Genomic DNA, 19,023 nt, shown 5'->3' with positions numbered 1-19,023 from the left:
AACTTCCGTGTAATTTTATCAGTGATGAAGATAGCTGGTCACAACTATGTACATATGTCTCTTCTTCTCCAGATTATAAATTGGAAACAAGGAATTAACTAATAAAGTTAGCTGATAATTCACTTATTCTGCATACAGTATAGACAATTAGGGTTAGCAAAAGAAATCTGTGGGTTAGTTTTTCATTTTGCCCATTTTTGTACATTCACATGTACTTTTGCAGCAACTCTTTTGAGAAGGTTTTCCAGAAAAAGTCTTCCATGGGCTTCATAAGGAAAAACTTTTGTTTTTGTCAGTAGGCAAAGGAGCAACTTAGAAGAAACGATTGTAATTTTTCATTCTTACGAGTATTTTAACTGGTAAGACATACCCACACAATTAATTGTCCTGCCTTGACAAGGAAATTCACAAAAGGCTTTATCTAATAGTGCTTGATGGATTAAAGGTGCTAAAAGGGTTTATGAATAAGGATGAATTAAAGCGAAACGAAACAATTTCTTAATCAGCTATTCAACAGGTACACATTTCCCCCTTCAATATCTATAGTGGTTGGAATTCAGAAAAATAAAGTGAAGTCAAAGATAGGACACAAGCTGTCTTCTGCTACATATCAAGCACGCCAAGCCTGCCCTACTTTTCCTGCATTTTTTCCAGTAGAGCAGGGTTGATACACAGAAGAACTAAAGGACACTATAGGACTGTAATAGTGTGTCCTCTTTAAAGCTTTTGAGACTCAGAGTACTGGCTTGCCGTCTTTATGTACCTCTTTCAGGGATTCTTGAAATGAATGAACTATTGTCCCCAAGCAAAAACATTTTGCATGCTTTTTAAATAGGTTTCCCAAAGCAAGTCTTGTGGTTTGCATCATCTGTGTGCACAATGTGACTGGGAGTTGCTTACTGTCCCAAAGCATTACTTTTAAGATGTTTTTCCTAATTAGTGTTTTTTAAAAAAATCAAATGGTTTCCTTCCTCCGGTGGCATGGATATCACAAAGCCAGCTGATGGTGTCAGATCTTACAAGTTGATTTTTCTCTCATACATGCTTAAATGGTTTAAAATAATACAAGAAAATCCTACTTTAGAAGTTCTCTCCTTCATCCTTTATGGGTATGGTAAGACATTTTATTAAGGAAACAGTTTATTTAATGAGTTCTTGCCTTCCTAATAGGATCCATGTGGATGGCTGCAGTGCCAAGAATGCCCACCTATTTCTTAAACACAGTTTAAGAAGGGCTCCACACAAGAGAAAAGGTTGTTATTTCCAAGCACTGAATAAGTTTGGTTGGATTTTGGGAGGAGGTGGAGAAACAGGAGGAGGAGGAGGAGAGGAAGTGGAAGGGCAAGAGGAAGAAGAGGAGGAGGAGGAGGAGGAGGAGGAGAAAGAGGAGGAAGAAGAAAAAGAAGGAGGAGGATGTCTTCTTCTTCTTTATTTAGTTGTCCATTCAGTTGTGTCCAACTCGGTGGATTGGATCAGATCAGATGGATAAGGGAAACAAAAGCCAGAAGTAATAACTAGACGTGGCAACATCCTGCATTAGAAGAATACAATGGAGCCCTCTTCATTTTATGTCTGCATGATAGTCTGAAATAGGTTGGATTGAAAGATCATGACTAGTTTAGAGCCACCCAGAGAGTTTTCATGGTTAAAAGAGTCGATGTGGCTCTGATTCTTTTCAGGACTGAGCTGCACTTCCTTTCTTAACCCAGAGCGAAGGTCGCCACCTACTATTTTAGAAGGACAGGGGAAATGACATAATCTTCAGCCTGTTCCTAGGGAAAATAAACATTATGTCTTTTTGCTCTGCCTCCTTTCTCTCACCACTGGTGCAAACATGGCCTTTTTCTTCTACCTTACAACAAATGCCTCTGTTTCAATTAGCTAGTGTGTGCTCTCTTGGGCATCCCTCAACTCCCTCAGTTTCTGCATTGCCAGACATTTCCTACTGGGCTGGTGGCTTATTTCGTATGAAAGGATGAGAGTTTGGGATTTTATGCTCAAGGGGAGGAACAGTTTAAAATTAAGGAACAGGATAAAATTAAGAGTTCTTCTACATTTTTTCTTCAACTCCTTTAACAGGAAGGATTGTAAAAAAATGCTATATTTTCTTCACCAGTACTCAAATCCTTGTCCACATAAGGGAAAGTAAGTAATACTACTTCCCTGGCATGGAAGGGAGAGGGAGAGGAGGAGAAGCAGGAACTGTGGCAGGGGTGGGTTTCAAAAATTTCAGCAATGAGTTCTCTGCCCGGTTTCTGAGTGGGTGTAGGGGGTGCTTTTACCTTTCCCAGACTCCGGAGGCTTTCATCGAGCCTCTGGGAGGGAGAAAACTTCCTCCCCTGGGCTCTGGAGCCCTCCGGAGGCCGCTGGAAGGCCCATTCCCCCCCCTTCCTGAGCCTCCGCATGGGCCCTGTACTTACATCCAAAACAGGCCATGTGGAGACTCCTGGAAGGAGTGGTGCAGGGTGGTATTTGGAGGTTCTCTGAAGCAGCTATAATGTTAGCTATGGGTTCTCTCAAACCCGTAGCAGCCCACCCCTGGGCTGTGGTAACTCTAGTCTGGACAGAATACCTGACCAGTCCTGTGGCCAAAAGGGAAGAAAGGACTGAAATCTGGAAGTACTTCTATTAACATCATTTCTCAGTTAATTTACATGGAAGATAAGGAATTGAAGGCTGAGGTGCAGAAAAGCCCTATATCCTAGTCCTTCATCTCAACCACAACACCACACTAATTCTCTCATTTTGAATTTACCTCCTAGTGACTATGCAGACCCATCCATGAGATTTTCTTTACAAGTATTTAGAGGCCTGATTTGCTATTGCCTTCCAACCTACTGCTCTGTTACTTCCTGATGTTCCTCTGCTTCCGATTCTAACCAGCTTAGCTTATCGAGATCAGCCAAGGTTGGATAGAAGTTATAACTACTGTAGATACTGCATATATGAAAGCAAAAATAGAAATTACAATAGTTTCAGTAGATATGAAACACTTCCCACTTGGGAAGACTTATGACAAGGTGACCTAAGTGTTGCTATGTAACTCTTACAGTTAATGGGTAACTTCAAGCTCCCTGTTCTTTCTTATGTCCTTGAAACTGGATTTTGTTTGAACAACACTTCAAAGGGAGGATGGCACAGATTGAAGATATCCTCTGCAAAGAAGGTCTCCTTGCCATGCCCAAGATAGACCTAGTTAACATAAACTTTTGCAGAGTAGTGGTTTTTCAATACACTGCACATATCTGAGCCATTCACAAAGAACGTCTTAAAGGCCCAAGAATGTCAGTGCAGAGGAATGGTCTTACTTTCTTCTATAGGGTCTTATAAAATAGATAAGGAATAAGTGAAATTCATTTGGTAAATTGTTTAAAGCTGAAATCTTGAAAAGTTTAAGAAAAGACAAGGGGCAGAGGTTATCCTGCATATTTTATACTAATTTTATATTGGTGACTTATATTTATGTCATTGGAGTTTTAATTATTGGCTCTGTTAATACTTTTATGATGATAATTATTTCTTATTGAATGTTATTGTTATTACCATTGTATTTACATATTATTATTAATAATTTTTGACCACAGAGGAAGGAGGTGAACCATCATAATACTAGATCTCCTACTCCTAAACCCTCTAGGTGGTCCCGAAGGATGCCATGCTTGATGGTATTGAAAGATCAAAGAGAGTAAAAATGGATGCACTATCATCACAGCTCTACCAGAGATCACCAGCAACCACAACCAATGCTGATTCAGTGTTAGGTTTCAGTCTGAAACGTGATTGGAAAGGGTCTAGTTCCGTGATGACGAACCTATGGCATGCGTGCCTCAAGTGGCACCCGAAGCCATGTTGCCTGGCACGCATGGCGTCGCCTGTTCCTCTTCCAGGTTTTTGGTGCACATGCGCACACACCAATCAGCTGGTCTTTGTGCATGTCGTAGTGCCAGAAACCAGAAGAGCTGGTCTTCCATTTTCTGGTGTGAGTATGCATGCTGGCCAGCTGATCAGTGTGTGTGCATGCACTACAGTAACCGGAAGACTTGCAGAAACAGGAAGTTCATTTTCTGGCATGCGCATGCCCCCTGGGCAGCTCCTCTTCCTGATCGCGGCCCAGATGATAAACCTCCCCGAAAATAAGGCCAAATGCTTATTTCGGGGGTCAAAAGAAAATAAGACCCTGTCTTATTTTCGGGAAAACATGGTACACAAGTCCTTACTGTTTTCTTGACAAGGGTTTTCAGAAGTGGTTTGTCATTGCTTCCTTCCTAGGCTGAGGACCAAGGTTACCCAACTGGGTTTGTGCTTAGTAAGGGACTAGAATTCAGTCTCCTGCTTTCTACCTGATTCCTTTACCACTGCACCAAATTGGCACTCTCACTGATAATAATAGATTCAGCTAAATATCTACTAAATTAACTTGAGCTATACAAAGATCAACAGGGTCTATACATTTAACATTGTGCCACAAGATTCCAAGTTGACCTTTAAAATGATTCCGTGAACAGTTCCTTAAGAGATACTATAAATAACCTGAAAACAGTGGCTAATTTTTAAAAAGAAAAGTGCTACTGAATCTCATCTGGAATACAAATTGTGCTGGAGGCGTTGATTCCTGGTTTAATGTACAGAAATTTGTGATTATTTTGTAATTAGGCAAATGCATCCTACAGTATATTATTTTTCCCTTTGAAATGTCCCAAGTCCTTCATGTCAGTAGATTACAAATAGCCAAGAAGAACAATTCTTCTTTAATATACAATGATCAATTTAGAAAACACAAACCAATAAAAGAACAAGTCTAAACTATATGAATTAACATTCCAAAGTTGAATCTCTAAAGTGATTGCAATCAATTCTTATGAAACATTCTTTAAGCAGTAATCTTTTTTAAAGCAATAGTAAACCAGTTTCATACATTGTGATGCAAACCTTCCATTTTCATATGTTGTAAACCAACCCTACCAAGATTGGACCTTCAAGCTCAATAGTCCATAGAGTGCATAAATAACTAATATTAATTTCATAATTTTTACTATAAAAAAGAATAGGCTACTGACTTAGGAGCAGAAGTAAATTTGCCTTAAAATTCTAATGATTGTGAAACTTCAGAATGAAAAACATCCAGAATTTTGGATGAGATTTTTTTCAGAACCAGATAATTTTGCAAGGTGAAGTTTGAAATGAACAGTAGCAAAACCTTGGAGTGAAAATACACTTAAGAGTGCATATCTTACAGAACTTTTGCCCAGTCTTCACTTTGCAAAAACTCTCTTTGAATTTTTTGAAGGTTTCAAGTACTTAACAAGCCAAACAGTTCAGAAATTCATCAGTAAATTAGTGAGGAAGTAAAAAATTGCAAAAAAAAAACCCTGCTTACTTACAGCCAATCAGCATGACGCAAATAGAAAAGATTTTCTCTGAGTTGGTATTTGGAGACACATTTCCAAATCCTACACTGGTCAGGCTGCTGAAGGTAAAATAAAGTGCGGTGACGTATTTGTCTTTGATGGATGGTCCTGAGCTGCCGTCACTCCGATTGTAATGTTTTCCCAGCTGCTGTCCGAGGGAATCCAACCAACCGATTTTACGAGACAAGTAATGCCTTTCAACATTCCCAATGGCATACCAAATGCAAGCCAGCCAGTGAGCAATGAGTGCAAATATGCACATCAGTAGCATCAAGACAGCCGCACCATATTCCGAGTATCTGTCCAGTTTGCGGGCAACCCTCACTAAACGCAGTAGACGGGCTGTCTTCAGAAGGCCAATGAGAGTTGTTGTCTGCAGAAACAGAAACCACAGTGCGTATTAGGCATTAGCTCACATGCGAAAGAGGAGAATAAGGAAAACAGCTTAGGTGGACTTACTATTTATAACAGGGGTTCCCAACCTTTTCTATATCCCACAAACCTAGAACGTTTCTGATATATTCTTGCAGTCCTTACAAAAGTAAACAATTATATGCATATAATTATGCATATATGCTATAATTTTGAAACTTCTAAACCCAAATTTTTGCACCCGCTAGAATATCGTCTCACACCCCCGATTGGGACCCCCTGGTTTATAAGTATGGTCTCATACCAAAGGGTCTTGTAAAGAATAGCAATAGCACTTAAGACTTATATACCGCTTCACAGTGCTTTATAGCCCTCCCTAAGTGGTTTACAGAGTCAGCATATTGCCCCAACAATCTAGGTCTTCATGATGCCTACTAAGAAGATTTAAGTTCTTAGGAACCATTAGAACCTCATTAGATATGCTGAATTTTACTTTGGTACAGAAATACACATGTCTTTCATTTATTAGAGTTACTGCTTCTTTCATACAGTACAAAGCTAGCATGTATTAGATTCCTTAAAGAGCTAAGAAATGATCAGACCCAAGCTTACCGTGGGAGTTGCATCACACATCTTTAGACCAGAATGCAGCACATACTTCATGGATGGTCAGTCAAGGATGCAGTAACTCCCATCACTGATCTCTGGGGGTCTCTTTCCCTACTTTTTGAGTCATGGTGACACAGTAGTTAGAGTGCAGTACTGCAAGCTACTTCTGCTGACTGCCAGCTGACTGCAATTTGGCAGATTGAATCTCACCAGGCTCAAGGTTGACTCAGCCTTCCATCCTTCTGAGGTGGGTAAAATGAGGATCCAAATTGTTGGGGGCAATAGGCTGACTTTGTAAACCGCTTAAAGAGAACTGCAAAGCACTGTAAAATGGTATCTAAGTCTAAGTGCTATTGCTATTGCTATTTTTCCTACTTGGATCTAGGAAAGGTGCCTTCTCCATTAATTTTCTCTGCTCTGTGGAACACTTTTTTTCAGAGACCCGGCAGAAACCCAGTTCCCCTGCTTTCCAGAATGCCTTGAAGAACTAGCATTGGGGTAGGATGAAACCAACATAGGGGAGAATGTTGCTTAATGCTTTGATGGTTGCTGTTTTTTGTGGTTTTAATTGTTTTGAGAGCCATCCAGGATTACAGTTCAGAATACAGATAGCCCTCGATTTACAATCATTTTTAACAAGAGTTTAAAGTTACAAGAGCACTGAAAACTGACATGATCATTTTTCACACTTACGACCATTGCAGCATCCCCACTGTCACTTGATCAAAATTCAAAATAAAGTGGCCAAAAATTGGCCACTTTATATAGTTATGATGGTTCCAGTGCCTGGGGTCATGTGATCACCAACAAGCAAAGTCAATGGGGTAAGCTGGATTTGTTTAATGACCGCCTGATTCACTTAACAACTGCAGTGATTTGCTTAACAAGTGTGGCAAAAAGGTTGTAAAATGGCGTGTCAACTGTCTTGCTTAGTAACAGAAATTTGGGACTCAATTGTAATTTAAGTCGAGGACTATTTGTATGGGCAGCTACATAAGTTTGATTAACTAACTAGCTAGCTAACTAACTAGCTAGCTAGCTAGCTTGCTTGCTCACTCACTCTCTTTAAAAATCAGTTGCCAAATGAGCCTTGGAATGAAGGAAACTACTAAGCTAGGAAACACAACAACACAATAAGTGCTTCATAAGGTACATATAAACTTTGGGAGAATCTCTGGTGTCTTGAGCATTATCTATGGCCAGGGGTGGGTTCCTGCCAGTTCTAACCTCTTCTATAGAAGAGGTTCCACAAATCTACAGTGCCATTTAGAACCGGTTCCAGCTCCCTCTCCCTGCCCATCTGCACATCATCAAGAGGAGGAATTCTGGGAGTTGAAGTCCACAAGTCTTAAAGTTGTCAAGTTTGAACACCCCAAGGGCTTTATTTTCTAAAGGGTTAGGGGTGCAAGAGTCTTGTAACTTGACAGCTTTAAGACTTGCACACTTCAATGCCAGAGTTTCTGAGCCAACATTTTGGTTGTTAAGCAAGAGTGTTGTTAAGTGAGTTTCACCACATTTTACAAGTTGGCCACTCCCACCCGGTCACATGGCTGGCAAGCCACTCCCATCCAGTCACATGGCTGGCAAGCCACTCCCACAAAGTAGGACATACCTACAGAAGAGGTTCTAAATTTTTTTGAAACCCATCACTATCTACGGCCATTGTGTAGGCTGTAGAAAATGCTCAAGGCAGTCCAGAGAATTAACCATAGTAACTGTCCCATTATAATCTATTGTTTACACTATAATAAGTGTAATACAACAACTGCCCTTTTCACTGGTGAAAACGTGTCAAAATAAATAGCATATAGTAAATAGTACATTTGGTACAGAGTAAATAGCTGTAAATCCGAAGCACATACTTTATGCTCGAATTTAAATTGTCTCTCTCCAAAGAACCATTGAATTGGATTTAATTTCTAAATGAAACCCAAGATTTGGGGCTTTATGCAAGAGGCATTTAAGGTAGAATTCTTAGGAAGTATTTCTAAATATTCCCACACTTAGGAATCAGCATATCTGAAGCTCCCTTATTCTGAGCCAGGCATTTGGCTGAATAATGTCTGTAATGATTGGAAGCTTTGTCTATCACAGGTCTTTCCAGTCATTCATTGCCAGAGATTGAATTGGAATTTTCTGCTTTACTACTAGTACTGCTGCTGCTGCTGCTGCTGCTGCTGCTGCTGCTGCTGCTGCTGCTGCTGCTGCTGCTACTACTACTACTACTACTACTACTACTACTACTACTACTACTACAAACACATATCCTGCCTTTCCCTTCAGGGGTTTATGTGGGGAATACCCTTCAAATTATTTATTTGCCAAGACATTTCTCTATAATTGAGTGACAGTTTTTTTCTTAAAAACTTCAAGACCTTTCAGAGAAATGGAATTGAATGGGGAATTATAATTGAATGGAGAGCAAGGTTGGTGTAGTGGTTGTGGCATCAGACTAGAAACCAGGAGATTGTGAGTTTTAGTCTCGTCTTCGACAGGAAACTAGCTGGGTCAATGACTGTCAGGTGCAAATAATCAGATTTATGTGTGACGGGTTTAAGTTGACTAATTTATTGTATTCTACCAGTCATACATGACTGTTTACTTTCTCTTGGGAACAAACAAATAAGGTCCCATGGAACTTAGGGGGGCGGGATTATCCCTAGGTCACTTGCATCTGTGCAATGACTCATTGGGAAGAAAGATGACCAGCATTTTGTTATCCCTCTCCAAACAAGGAAAGGATTTGAGATCATTCACAATAGCTCTAGACCAGTGATGATGAAACTTTTTCGCCTCTGGTACCAAAAGCACGCACGTGCATGCTATCACACATGCTCATGTACCCACTCCCATAATTTAATGCCCCCCCGTGCTGTGCACTGCGCATGCGGGCGTGACCCCCCTGCTGCCCCCACATGCGTGCACAGCTTTCTTGGAGCCCAGGGATGGCGAAAATGGCCTCACCCACCTCCTGGAGGCAGAAACAGCCTGTTTTCTGACTTCTGGTGGGCCCGGTAGGTCTGTTTTTCACCCTCCCCAGGCTCCAGAGGCTTTCTAGGAGCCTGGGGAGGGTGAAAAATGGCCCAACACACAAACCAGAAGTTCAGAAACAGACTTCCGGGTTGCCCATTGGGCTGTTGTTCTCCCTCTGGAAGCTTCAGGAGGCTTCCCTGAAGCCTCTGGAGGGCGAAAAACAGCCCAATGTGCAAACTGGAAGTCTGTTCCCGAAAAATAGCTTAAAATCAAGGCTGAAAATTAGCTGGTCAGCATGCACATGCGCACAGGACCTGACAGGAAAATGCCTCACATGCCCTCAGAAATGGCTCCATATGCCATCTGTGGCATGTGTGCTATAGATTCGCCATCACGGCTCTAAACAGTTGCTCCTTGTGAGGAGATCACAAACACCAGTCTCCAGTGGATTTAGAGTTCTGGGAGATCAGGAAAAAGCCATCTTTCTCAAACCATTGGATACTGGATCCACATATTTTCTTTTAAAATCACTCTTGGAAATTACCTGTTAACTAGTGGTTTTTGTTGTTGTTGTTATTAGGTATCCTGGATGAACAAATCTAATAGCTGAATTTCCTTCAATTTCCTTTAGTGAAAAGAGTTTTAAGTACAGATTTGACTTAATTTTTTTTTAAATAAGCAGAAAACAAGAACTTTGTTTTTGCAAAGTTACAAATTGACGAAGAGTCCAGATGGGTTTGAAATAAGATTCTAGAATTTATTTTAAGAAGCCTTCCCATAAGAAAATGCTTTTGTTTTGAATTATTTTTGGGGAAAAAATCGTGATAGTTTGAGACATTGATAGTTGGACACGAGGGAACCAGAAACAATAAAAGATTACATTAAAGAAGAACAAAATATAAATTTGACTTGCTAATACAAAATGAAGCAAAGTATTTTAACATTGGATGTATCAAAGGATGTATTTGAACAAATAGTCCCAATAGTAAATTTTGAGAATGTCTCGCTTTAAAGACAGATTGTGTTTAAAAGGTGTTACAGAAGAGGAATGTGTTTTATCTGACACGATTGAGGCTGATCTGAAAGTGGATTAAAAAATAACAGGCTTAATAATTAAATATTAAATTATTTAAGAATTAAATTCTTAATAATTAAAAGGGATATACAAGTGATAAACCGAGACAGTGACCTGGATAATTTTTCTATATGGGATTTACTGTACAAAAGAGGCTTGTTAAAGCTTTGAAGAATTTTGTGTGAAGGGACAAAGAAAAAATGGGGGAAAAACAAGTTCTATTACATTATTTGATGGGACAAAAGATCAAGATTGTTAAAAACAAAAGGAAGGAATATAAATTTGGTTCACTTGATAAAGGTTAACATCGATATCTTTGGTAACCCTTAATGGATTTTGGAAATGACAGAAGCTTTATGAATTTCTTTATAAATAAAAGATGGGATATGGGAACACGAGATCATTTGTTCTTTTTTAAGAGAAGGTGATAAGTTACTCAAATTGTTTATTCTTGTTGTAGTGAAGGAGGATGTCATTTATTTATATATTTCTTTTGCTTTTCTTTACTATATTCTAATTTTTCTTTCTTTTCTATTTTTCTTTCTATTTTTTATTTTTTCCACCTATTTTTCTTTTTCTCGTTTTCTTTTGCACTAGTTTTTATCTTTACTATTGTAATTTTTAATAAAATTACTGTTCAACAATGCAGCCTCCCACAACTATCCCTTCTATTTTCAAGATGGCATATATAATGCATAAAGTTTAACAGCTGAAAACATGTGCAGTTTTAATGAGAGAAGCCATTTCATCCTGCTAAGTGCAATTATAATGTTTTATTAAAACACTGCATGTTTTATACATAGATCATAGGAGCAGCAATTTGGAAATAAGTGTACCCTTCTTTTAAAGTAACTTGAACATAGCTTACTCGATTTATACCAGTCTTGTAACTTTCTCCCTGCAACAATGCAAGATGCTAACAATGTATTGTACCACTGCTACATCAGGGCAGTGCCATAAATTAAGATAGAGGAAGTGAAGTCAGCTGTCTGTATTAAAAAAGATTGCTACGTTTCATTTAGGTTTTTATCCTTTAGAAAAGGGCTTTCCAAACCTGAGAAAATTACCCAAAATTGAGTAAAAGTGATTTTATTTTTGGTAAGGACACATGTTGTAGCCATTGCCAATTACAACAGAGGTATTTAAATTGACTTAAAGATAGCCTTGTGTACTAAAATATATTGACAAAAATTCCCAAAGTATTCCTATAAGACAAAAATGGAAGAAATTACCAATATTAATTGGTTGACACAACATAAAGATCATTTAGTAATGAACACGGATATATATAATACATATACATCATATACGTATATATTCATATACATATAGAGCGGTGATGGTGAACCTTTTTGGCACTGAGTGCCAAAAAAGGAGTGTGTGTGCGCTCATCTGGGCTGCGACCGAGAAGTGGAGCTGCTCAGGGGACATCCGCCATGCATGTGCGCAGGCCAGCAAGTCTTTTGGTTACTGGCGTGCATGCGCACATGCCGATCAGCTGGCCGCGCGCATGTTCACACCAGAAAATGACTTAAATTGACTTAAAGATAGCCTTGTGTACTAAAATATATTGACAAAAATTCCCAAAGTATTCCTATAAGACAAAAATGGAAGAAATTACCAATATTAATTGGTTGACACAACATAAAGATCATTTAGTAATGAACACGGATATATATAATACATATACATCATATACGTATATATTCATATACATATAGAGCGGTGATGGTGAACCTTTTTGGCACTGAGTGCCAAAAAAGGAGTGTGTGTGCGCTCATCTGGGCTGCGACCGAGAAGTGGAGCTGCTCAGGGGACATCCGCCATGCATGTGCGCAGGCCAGCAAGTCTTTTGGTTACTGGCGTGCATGCGCACATGCCGATCAGCTGGCCGCGCGCATGTTCACACCAGAAAATGGAAGACCAGCTCTTCCAGTTTCCGGCACTGCTGCACACACGAAGGCTAGCTGATCGTCATGTGCACATGTGGGCCAGAAACCCGGAAGAGGTACGGGCGATGCTGTGCGTGCCAGGTGACATGGCTCTATGTGCCACTTTGGGGATGCACACATAAGTTTACCATCACGGATATAGAGGATTCCTTCTATCAGTAATTGAGATGAGGGAGAAGACACCATTATAAATTACAAGTAAAGTTGAGAGAAAAAGAGAGAGAAAAAAACAAGTAGGTTAAGACTTGATATATTTCTTGATATATTGATATATTTCTTACATAATTCTGTACCTATTTGGAAATGCATACCAGTTTGGTAAATATTTTCACTTGTATATATTATTAGAACAAGCTATTGGCTCTGGGTGTGTCTGCATTGACTCCTACGCTGACACTTTCTTCAAGAGGCTTACTACTATTTTACTATTAAGTACTATATACGGTAATATAGTTTTAAACCAGGGGTTGCATTTAAATTTTTATCTTTTGTAAAGGAAGTTGGAAGTCACTTTCTTTTTGTACTTTTCTCCTATAGTTCTTGTGTCCTGCACTATCACATACCTTTCTTTTTATTCTGCCCTCAGGTGCTGGACAAGAAGCAATGGGTGGAAACTAATGAAGGAGAGAAGCAACCTAGAACTAAGGAGAAATTTCCTGACAGTTAGAACAATTAATCAGTGGGACAACTTGCCTCCAGAAGTTGTGAATGCCCCAACACTGGAAGTTTTTAAGAAGATATTGTATAGCCATTTATCTGAAGTGATGTAGGGTTTTCTGCCTAAGCAGGGGGTGGAATTAGAAGACCTCCAAGGTCCCTTCCAACTCTGTTATTCTGTTTTCTATTCTTTTATATATTTTTAGTTTTTATCCTTATGTTCTGTAAAAACTGAATAAAGTTATATTTAAAAAAACAGAAATAAAATACACCTTCCTTTCACTGTCTGTTTGCTTACCTTCTTGCCTATGGGCAACTTCCCCCTTCTTATAGGTCTTAATCTTTATATCAAGACTGGGCAGGAAGGCCTTTTGAAAAGGAGCTTCCTCTGAAAGGAAGGAACTTTGTCTGAAAACTATTTATGCACCTGCAAAGAAAATGGCTATTCAGCACTGCTAATATATCTAGCTATGTCTATGTCTATGTCTATGTCTATGTCTATGTCTATGTCTATGTCTATGTCTCTGTCTGTCTGTCTGTCTGTCTGTCTGTCTGTCTGTCTGTCTGTCTGTCTATCTATCTATCTATCTATCTATCTATCTATCTATCTATCTATCTATCTATCTATGTTTGTGTGTGCGCATGCATAACTCTGGAAAGCCTTGAGCAATTTCAACCAAACTTGGCACACAAATGACTTACTCTCTGGAAACAAATACTGTGGGGGTAAGACACACTTAACACCTCTCGGGGTGTGTGTTCTGTTAAGATACATCCTGTTGTGCCTTAAAATGGCTTCTACTGTACTGCCATAAAATGGCTTCTACTGTACAGCACAGTGGAGTTGCCTTGGTAATGGTTTCACAGTACTCCACAAGGGGCTCCCTCTGCTAAGGGGGAAAATCCAACATTATAAGTTACGTTTGGTCCAGGATTATTTTTGAGAACAAACGTATGGATTAGGATAAATAAATACCTGGGCAACACTGGGTTATCAGCTAGTATATAAATAAAACTGGATTAAAATTCTCCTTATTGAAACTTGGACACTGAGAATTCAATATTCCGCAAAGACTCTGTCGAATATAAGAGGGATCTTTCCCAGAGATCTAGAATCCAGGTCTATAGTAAAGTTACTTCTGACGGGAGGTAGGTAATTATTTGTGAATGTGTGACAGAAATCAGTGACTGCTAATAAGCTAAGTACATCTAAATTAATTTGGTCCCAATTTTTTTCAGACTCTTTCTTGCTTAATAAAGTTGTGTCCTCGTTAATTACATCGTTCTGTTTTCTCGTTCTTCAACGAAGTGGGGGTGGGGGAAAGCAGATTTCTCCTCTTTCTTTGGAAGATAAATGTCTTATATAACAAACTGAAGACCTTTCACCCCAATGTAATTAAGTTTATTAAAAGTTTCCTTATAATGCTCCTAACCAAATAAATAACAGCACCAGAAATGATCTGTAACTCTGGGTCTTTTGAATTCATTTTATGCTAACAAATATGCCCACTTTGAAAGCTTTGTATTGTCTATAATGAAATTTCACCTATCCCCAGGGATTCTTACATGTTTGTCATGGAGAAATAAAAATCATCTTTGTGAGTCACATAACTTAATCTTATTTTTGTAAAGCTTCCTAATGTCTAAATCTAGTTAGTTTAAAAGTGATTACAGATTCTGGATATTTGAATACTATTTCCCCATCCTTGGAAACCCCATTCATGTTTCCATCTTACACAATAGGGATTAAAAAAAACATTATATATAAAGAAGGCCAGATCCTGAAGATGAAACTCAAATACTTTGGCCACCAAATGAGAAGGAAGGACTCACTGGAGAAGACCCTAATGCTGGGATTGATGGAGGGCAAAAGAAGAAAGGGACAATAGATAATGAGGTGGCTGGATAGAGTCACGGAAGCTGTAGGCGTGAGCTTAAATGGACTCCAGAGGATGGTAGCGGACAGGAAGGCCTGGAGGAACGTTATCCATGGGGTTGCGATGGGTCAGACGTGACTTCGCAACTAACAACAACATATAAATATTTATCCATCTTGACTTTATTATTTTTACAAATAACTCAAGGTGGATAACAAATCAGACACCCCTCCCTCTTTCTATTTTCCCTGAACAGCAAACTCATGCAGTGGGTTGAGCTAAGAGAGTGACCGTCCCAAAGTCATCCGGATGGCTTTCGTGGCTAAAGTGGGCATCCTTCTCTGTTGCCCCTTTTATGCAAAGATGCAAGAAAAGTCAGTGACTTACGTTGCTTGGGGACAAGTTTTTAGTGCAGGGTTTTTCAATTTAAACAATTCTATTTTTAATCAGAATTGAAATATTGTGTCTATCACATCTTTAAAGTATAAATGATGTTATGCATAAGATAGATTTTATATTTTTGAATTGTACCTATACAGCAACTCACTGGCCTAAATAATAGGTTATACTAGCTGATAACCTGGCATTGCCCGGGTATTTATTTATCCTAATGATGAAAAGGAATGTATTATATCTATAGTGTCACTATAGATATAATTGATTCCTTTTCATTTCAGCAGCCCAGGCATTCCAGAGTTATGCTGGAACACACACACACACACACACACACACACACACACACACACGAGAGGGGTGTTAGGGGTGTCTTACCCCCACAGTATTTGTTTCCAGAGAGTAAGTCATCTGTGTACCAAGTTTGGTTGAAATTGCTTGAGGCGTTCCAGAGTTGTGCTGGAATATATATATATATTTCTGCTTCATTTAAAAGATATAGTAGGTATATATATATCTCTAGATATATACAGTACATGCAATGACACTATTAACACTCCTTTCTTCTACGTATTGCTTCTATTGTTGCTGTGCCAGGCTGCTGACTACCAAACAGCTGATCACTGTAGCAGGGACCCAACTCCAGACTCACTCCCAACTCTCCACATAGACTCTTTGTCATCCTCCAGTCATTTGCCTGTGCCCCATTATTGACTACAATTTGCATGTACAGATCGTTATCACCTCCAAAGTTACGTCTGTACTTTCTTTGATACCCAAAAGATGATCATAGATGCTGGACTTCAGTCTGAAAGTCCAGCATCTATGATCTGAAAGACAAGAGTTGAAGGATTCTGCCTGGTGGAACTTTATTTCTTATGAACTTTTGAAGAAGTTCTCCAGTTCATTTCCAGGATTTTGGCTTACTTGGTTGTACGTATTGTTTCTATCGAATTGTCTTAGCCGCCTTAAATCAGAGGACAAATTCTATGACTTTCTATTCTATAGTTTATTTGAAAACCTGAGGCTTATATTTTGGAAACCTTATCAAATTGGTTAATATTTCTAATGGATTAGCACAATGACAGGTGCGCACTCTCAGCTTCTCTACTTTATTTTATTGGGAGTTTTTTAAAAAAACATTCAGAAGTACTTAGCAGTGTACAATAATCGGTAAACTTGCATCAAGGTTATGAATAAAATGAACCATTTTAAGAAAAAAATATTTAAAAAAAGATTGTTATTTACTTCAGTTTAAGGTATGTTGGAACTTTCATGCTGGTATAATTGCATTTCTGTTTTTAATGGTTTTACATTAAATCGGAAGGAGCCCCAAGATTTTGCGATATTTAAATAAGCAAATGAAAAAATGAAAAAGTTAGTCTGTTGGTTAAAGAACTAATTCAAAAGGCAAGAATCCTTCTTAGCTAGATAGAGTCCATGCACAAGTTCCCGGTGGATATCTAGTGCCCAAATAACTTTTTAAGAATCTATCTGGATATTTCTACCTACTACGGGTAGTCCCCGGCTTATAATCATTCTAAGTTACTGAAAAACCTAGGACTGTTTTCTACACTTATAACCATTGCAGAATCCCTATGGTCACATGATCAAAATTCAGATGCTTAGTGGCTGGCATGTATTTATGACGGTTGCAGTGTCCCAGGGTCATGTGATCACCTTTTGCGACTTTCTGACAAGTAAAATCAATGGGGAAGTTGGATTCACTTAACAACTGTGTTACTAACTTAACAATAGCAGTGATTCACTTAGCAACTGTGTCAAGAAAGCTCATAAAATGCGGCAAAACCCACTTAACATCTTGCAATGGAAATTTGGGGGTTAATTGTGGTCATAGGTCAAGGATTACCACTACATGCCCTGGCCAACTCATTAAAGTTATATGGAACACAACTGCATGTAACTATGTGGGTCCCTTTTTGACTATGCTTTCTCTGAGAGCAGAAAATGCTTCTGCATGTTTGCATTAGGAAGGATTTAGTCAGGAGCCTGTTGAACGAAAATGACTGCTTGGAGGAGACTGATCAGGGCTACCCTCCAGTGGTGGGATTCATTTTTTTTTACTACTGGTTCTGTGGGTGTGGCTTGGTGGACATGGCTTGGTGGGCATGGCAGGGATACTGCAAAATCTCCATTCCCTCCCCACTCCAGGGGAAGATTACTGCAAAATCCCCATTTCCTCCCAATCAGCTGGGACTTGGGAGGCAGAGAATAGATGGGGGTGGGGCCAGTCAGAGGTGGTATTTACCAGTTCTCCAAGCTACTCAACATTTCCACTACCCGTTCTGCAGAACTGGTCAGAACCTGCTGAAAACAACCTATGTTACCCCTGCTCTTTCCATATATCTTCTTCTCAGTTCTGATTATTGAAGCTTTCAGGAGTGTTAATACTATTCAACTTTCAATTTCCAAAATAAAGATGTTACTTTGATTTATAATGATGGCTGCTAGATTGAAGGGTAGCATATATTAGGCGATGCTAATGCTGTAGTCTGATTGTGAAACTTATTTTTAAAGTATTTGCATTTGGAGAAATGCATTTAATTTTTTAATGTAGAGTCTAAATCATTTTTTTATTTACAAAGCTTATTTTTTAATAAAAATATCTATTTTAATTAGCTGATTTTTATTGCTTTGCATGTTTGTATTGATGTAATATAGGGACACGGTGGCTCAATGGCTTAGACGCTGAGCTGATAAACTTATTGAATTTCACAGCTAAACCACTAAATAAATAGATGAAAATGTTCACCTTGCTACCTAAGGCTGCACTCTTAAGCATTCTATTCTGAGTGTAAACCCATAGAGATTGGATAGGGCTTGTTAACAAGTAAATATGAGTGTTTATAGGTGGCTCAGTGGTTACGACGCTGAGCTTGTCGATCAGAAAGGTTAGCAGTTCGGTGGTTCAAATCCCTAGTGCTGTGTAACCAAGTGAGCTCCCTTTACTTGTCCCAGCTTCTGCCAACCTAGCAGTTTGAAAGCATGTAAAAATGCAAGTAGAAAAATAGGGACCTCCTTTGGTGGGAAGGTAACAGCATTCCGTGCCCCTTTGGCATTCAGTCATACTGACCACATGACCACGGAGATGTCTTTGGACAGCACTGGCTCTTTGGCTTTGAAATAGAGATGAACATTGCCCCCTAGAGACAGGAACAACTAGCACATATGTGCAAAGGGAACCTTCACTTTTACCTTACTGGTGTAAAGCTGGGTTTTTATGATTGCCGGAAACTGTCCTAAGAGCCAGATGAAGTTTTGGTTTTCTAATCCAAGGATAAAAAAGGAAGATCCAACTTCAAAAATTCTCCCTTCCAATTACTGTAGATATTTCAGTGGCGCAAATTATTATAATGCCGTTTCTGTTAAAAACATGCTCTTATGTGAGCATGTCAGGAAGGAATCCAGAGAAGAAATGGAAAAATGTAGCCCCTTCCTTTCTACCTGGTAAATGTTATTTAACATTGCTAAATTGTTAGATAAATATGCTCCCAGGTCAAGCTTGACTCCTGATTTTTTTTTTCAATCTCAGTGTAATCTATAGTCAGAGTATTCCCTTAGCTGTCTCCGATCCAAGTACTAATTCAGTCTAAACCTATTTTAGTCTATCATCCCACAAACTCAGCCAGGCGCTTAATTATTAGGAAACAACAGTTCTTGCTGAGCTATGCACAATCAAGTTGATA

General features: G+C 39.0%; 1 protein-coding gene across 1 annotated transcript in view; it reads right to left on the bottom strand.

Moving 5' to 3' along the window:
- Positions 1–19,023, bottom strand: part of KCNH7 (potassium voltage-gated channel subfamily H member 7) — a 355,108-nt gene that overhangs the window by 71,274 nt on the left and 264,811 nt on the right. Inside the window, exon 8 of the mRNA XM_032225757.1 lies at positions 5,382–5,781. Within this exon, the coding sequence (XP_032081648.1) occupies positions 5,382–5,781 (400 nt within the window). The remainder of the gene's footprint in view (positions 1–5,381; positions 5,782–19,023) is intronic.

The sequence above is a fragment of the Thamnophis elegans genome, chromosome 1, assembly GCF_009769535.1.
Source record: "Thamnophis elegans isolate rThaEle1 chromosome 1, rThaEle1.pri, whole genome shotgun sequence".
NCBI lineage: Eukaryota > Metazoa > Chordata > Lepidosauria > Squamata > Colubridae > Thamnophis > Thamnophis elegans.
This window is presented reverse-complemented; position numbering and strand designations above follow the sequence as displayed.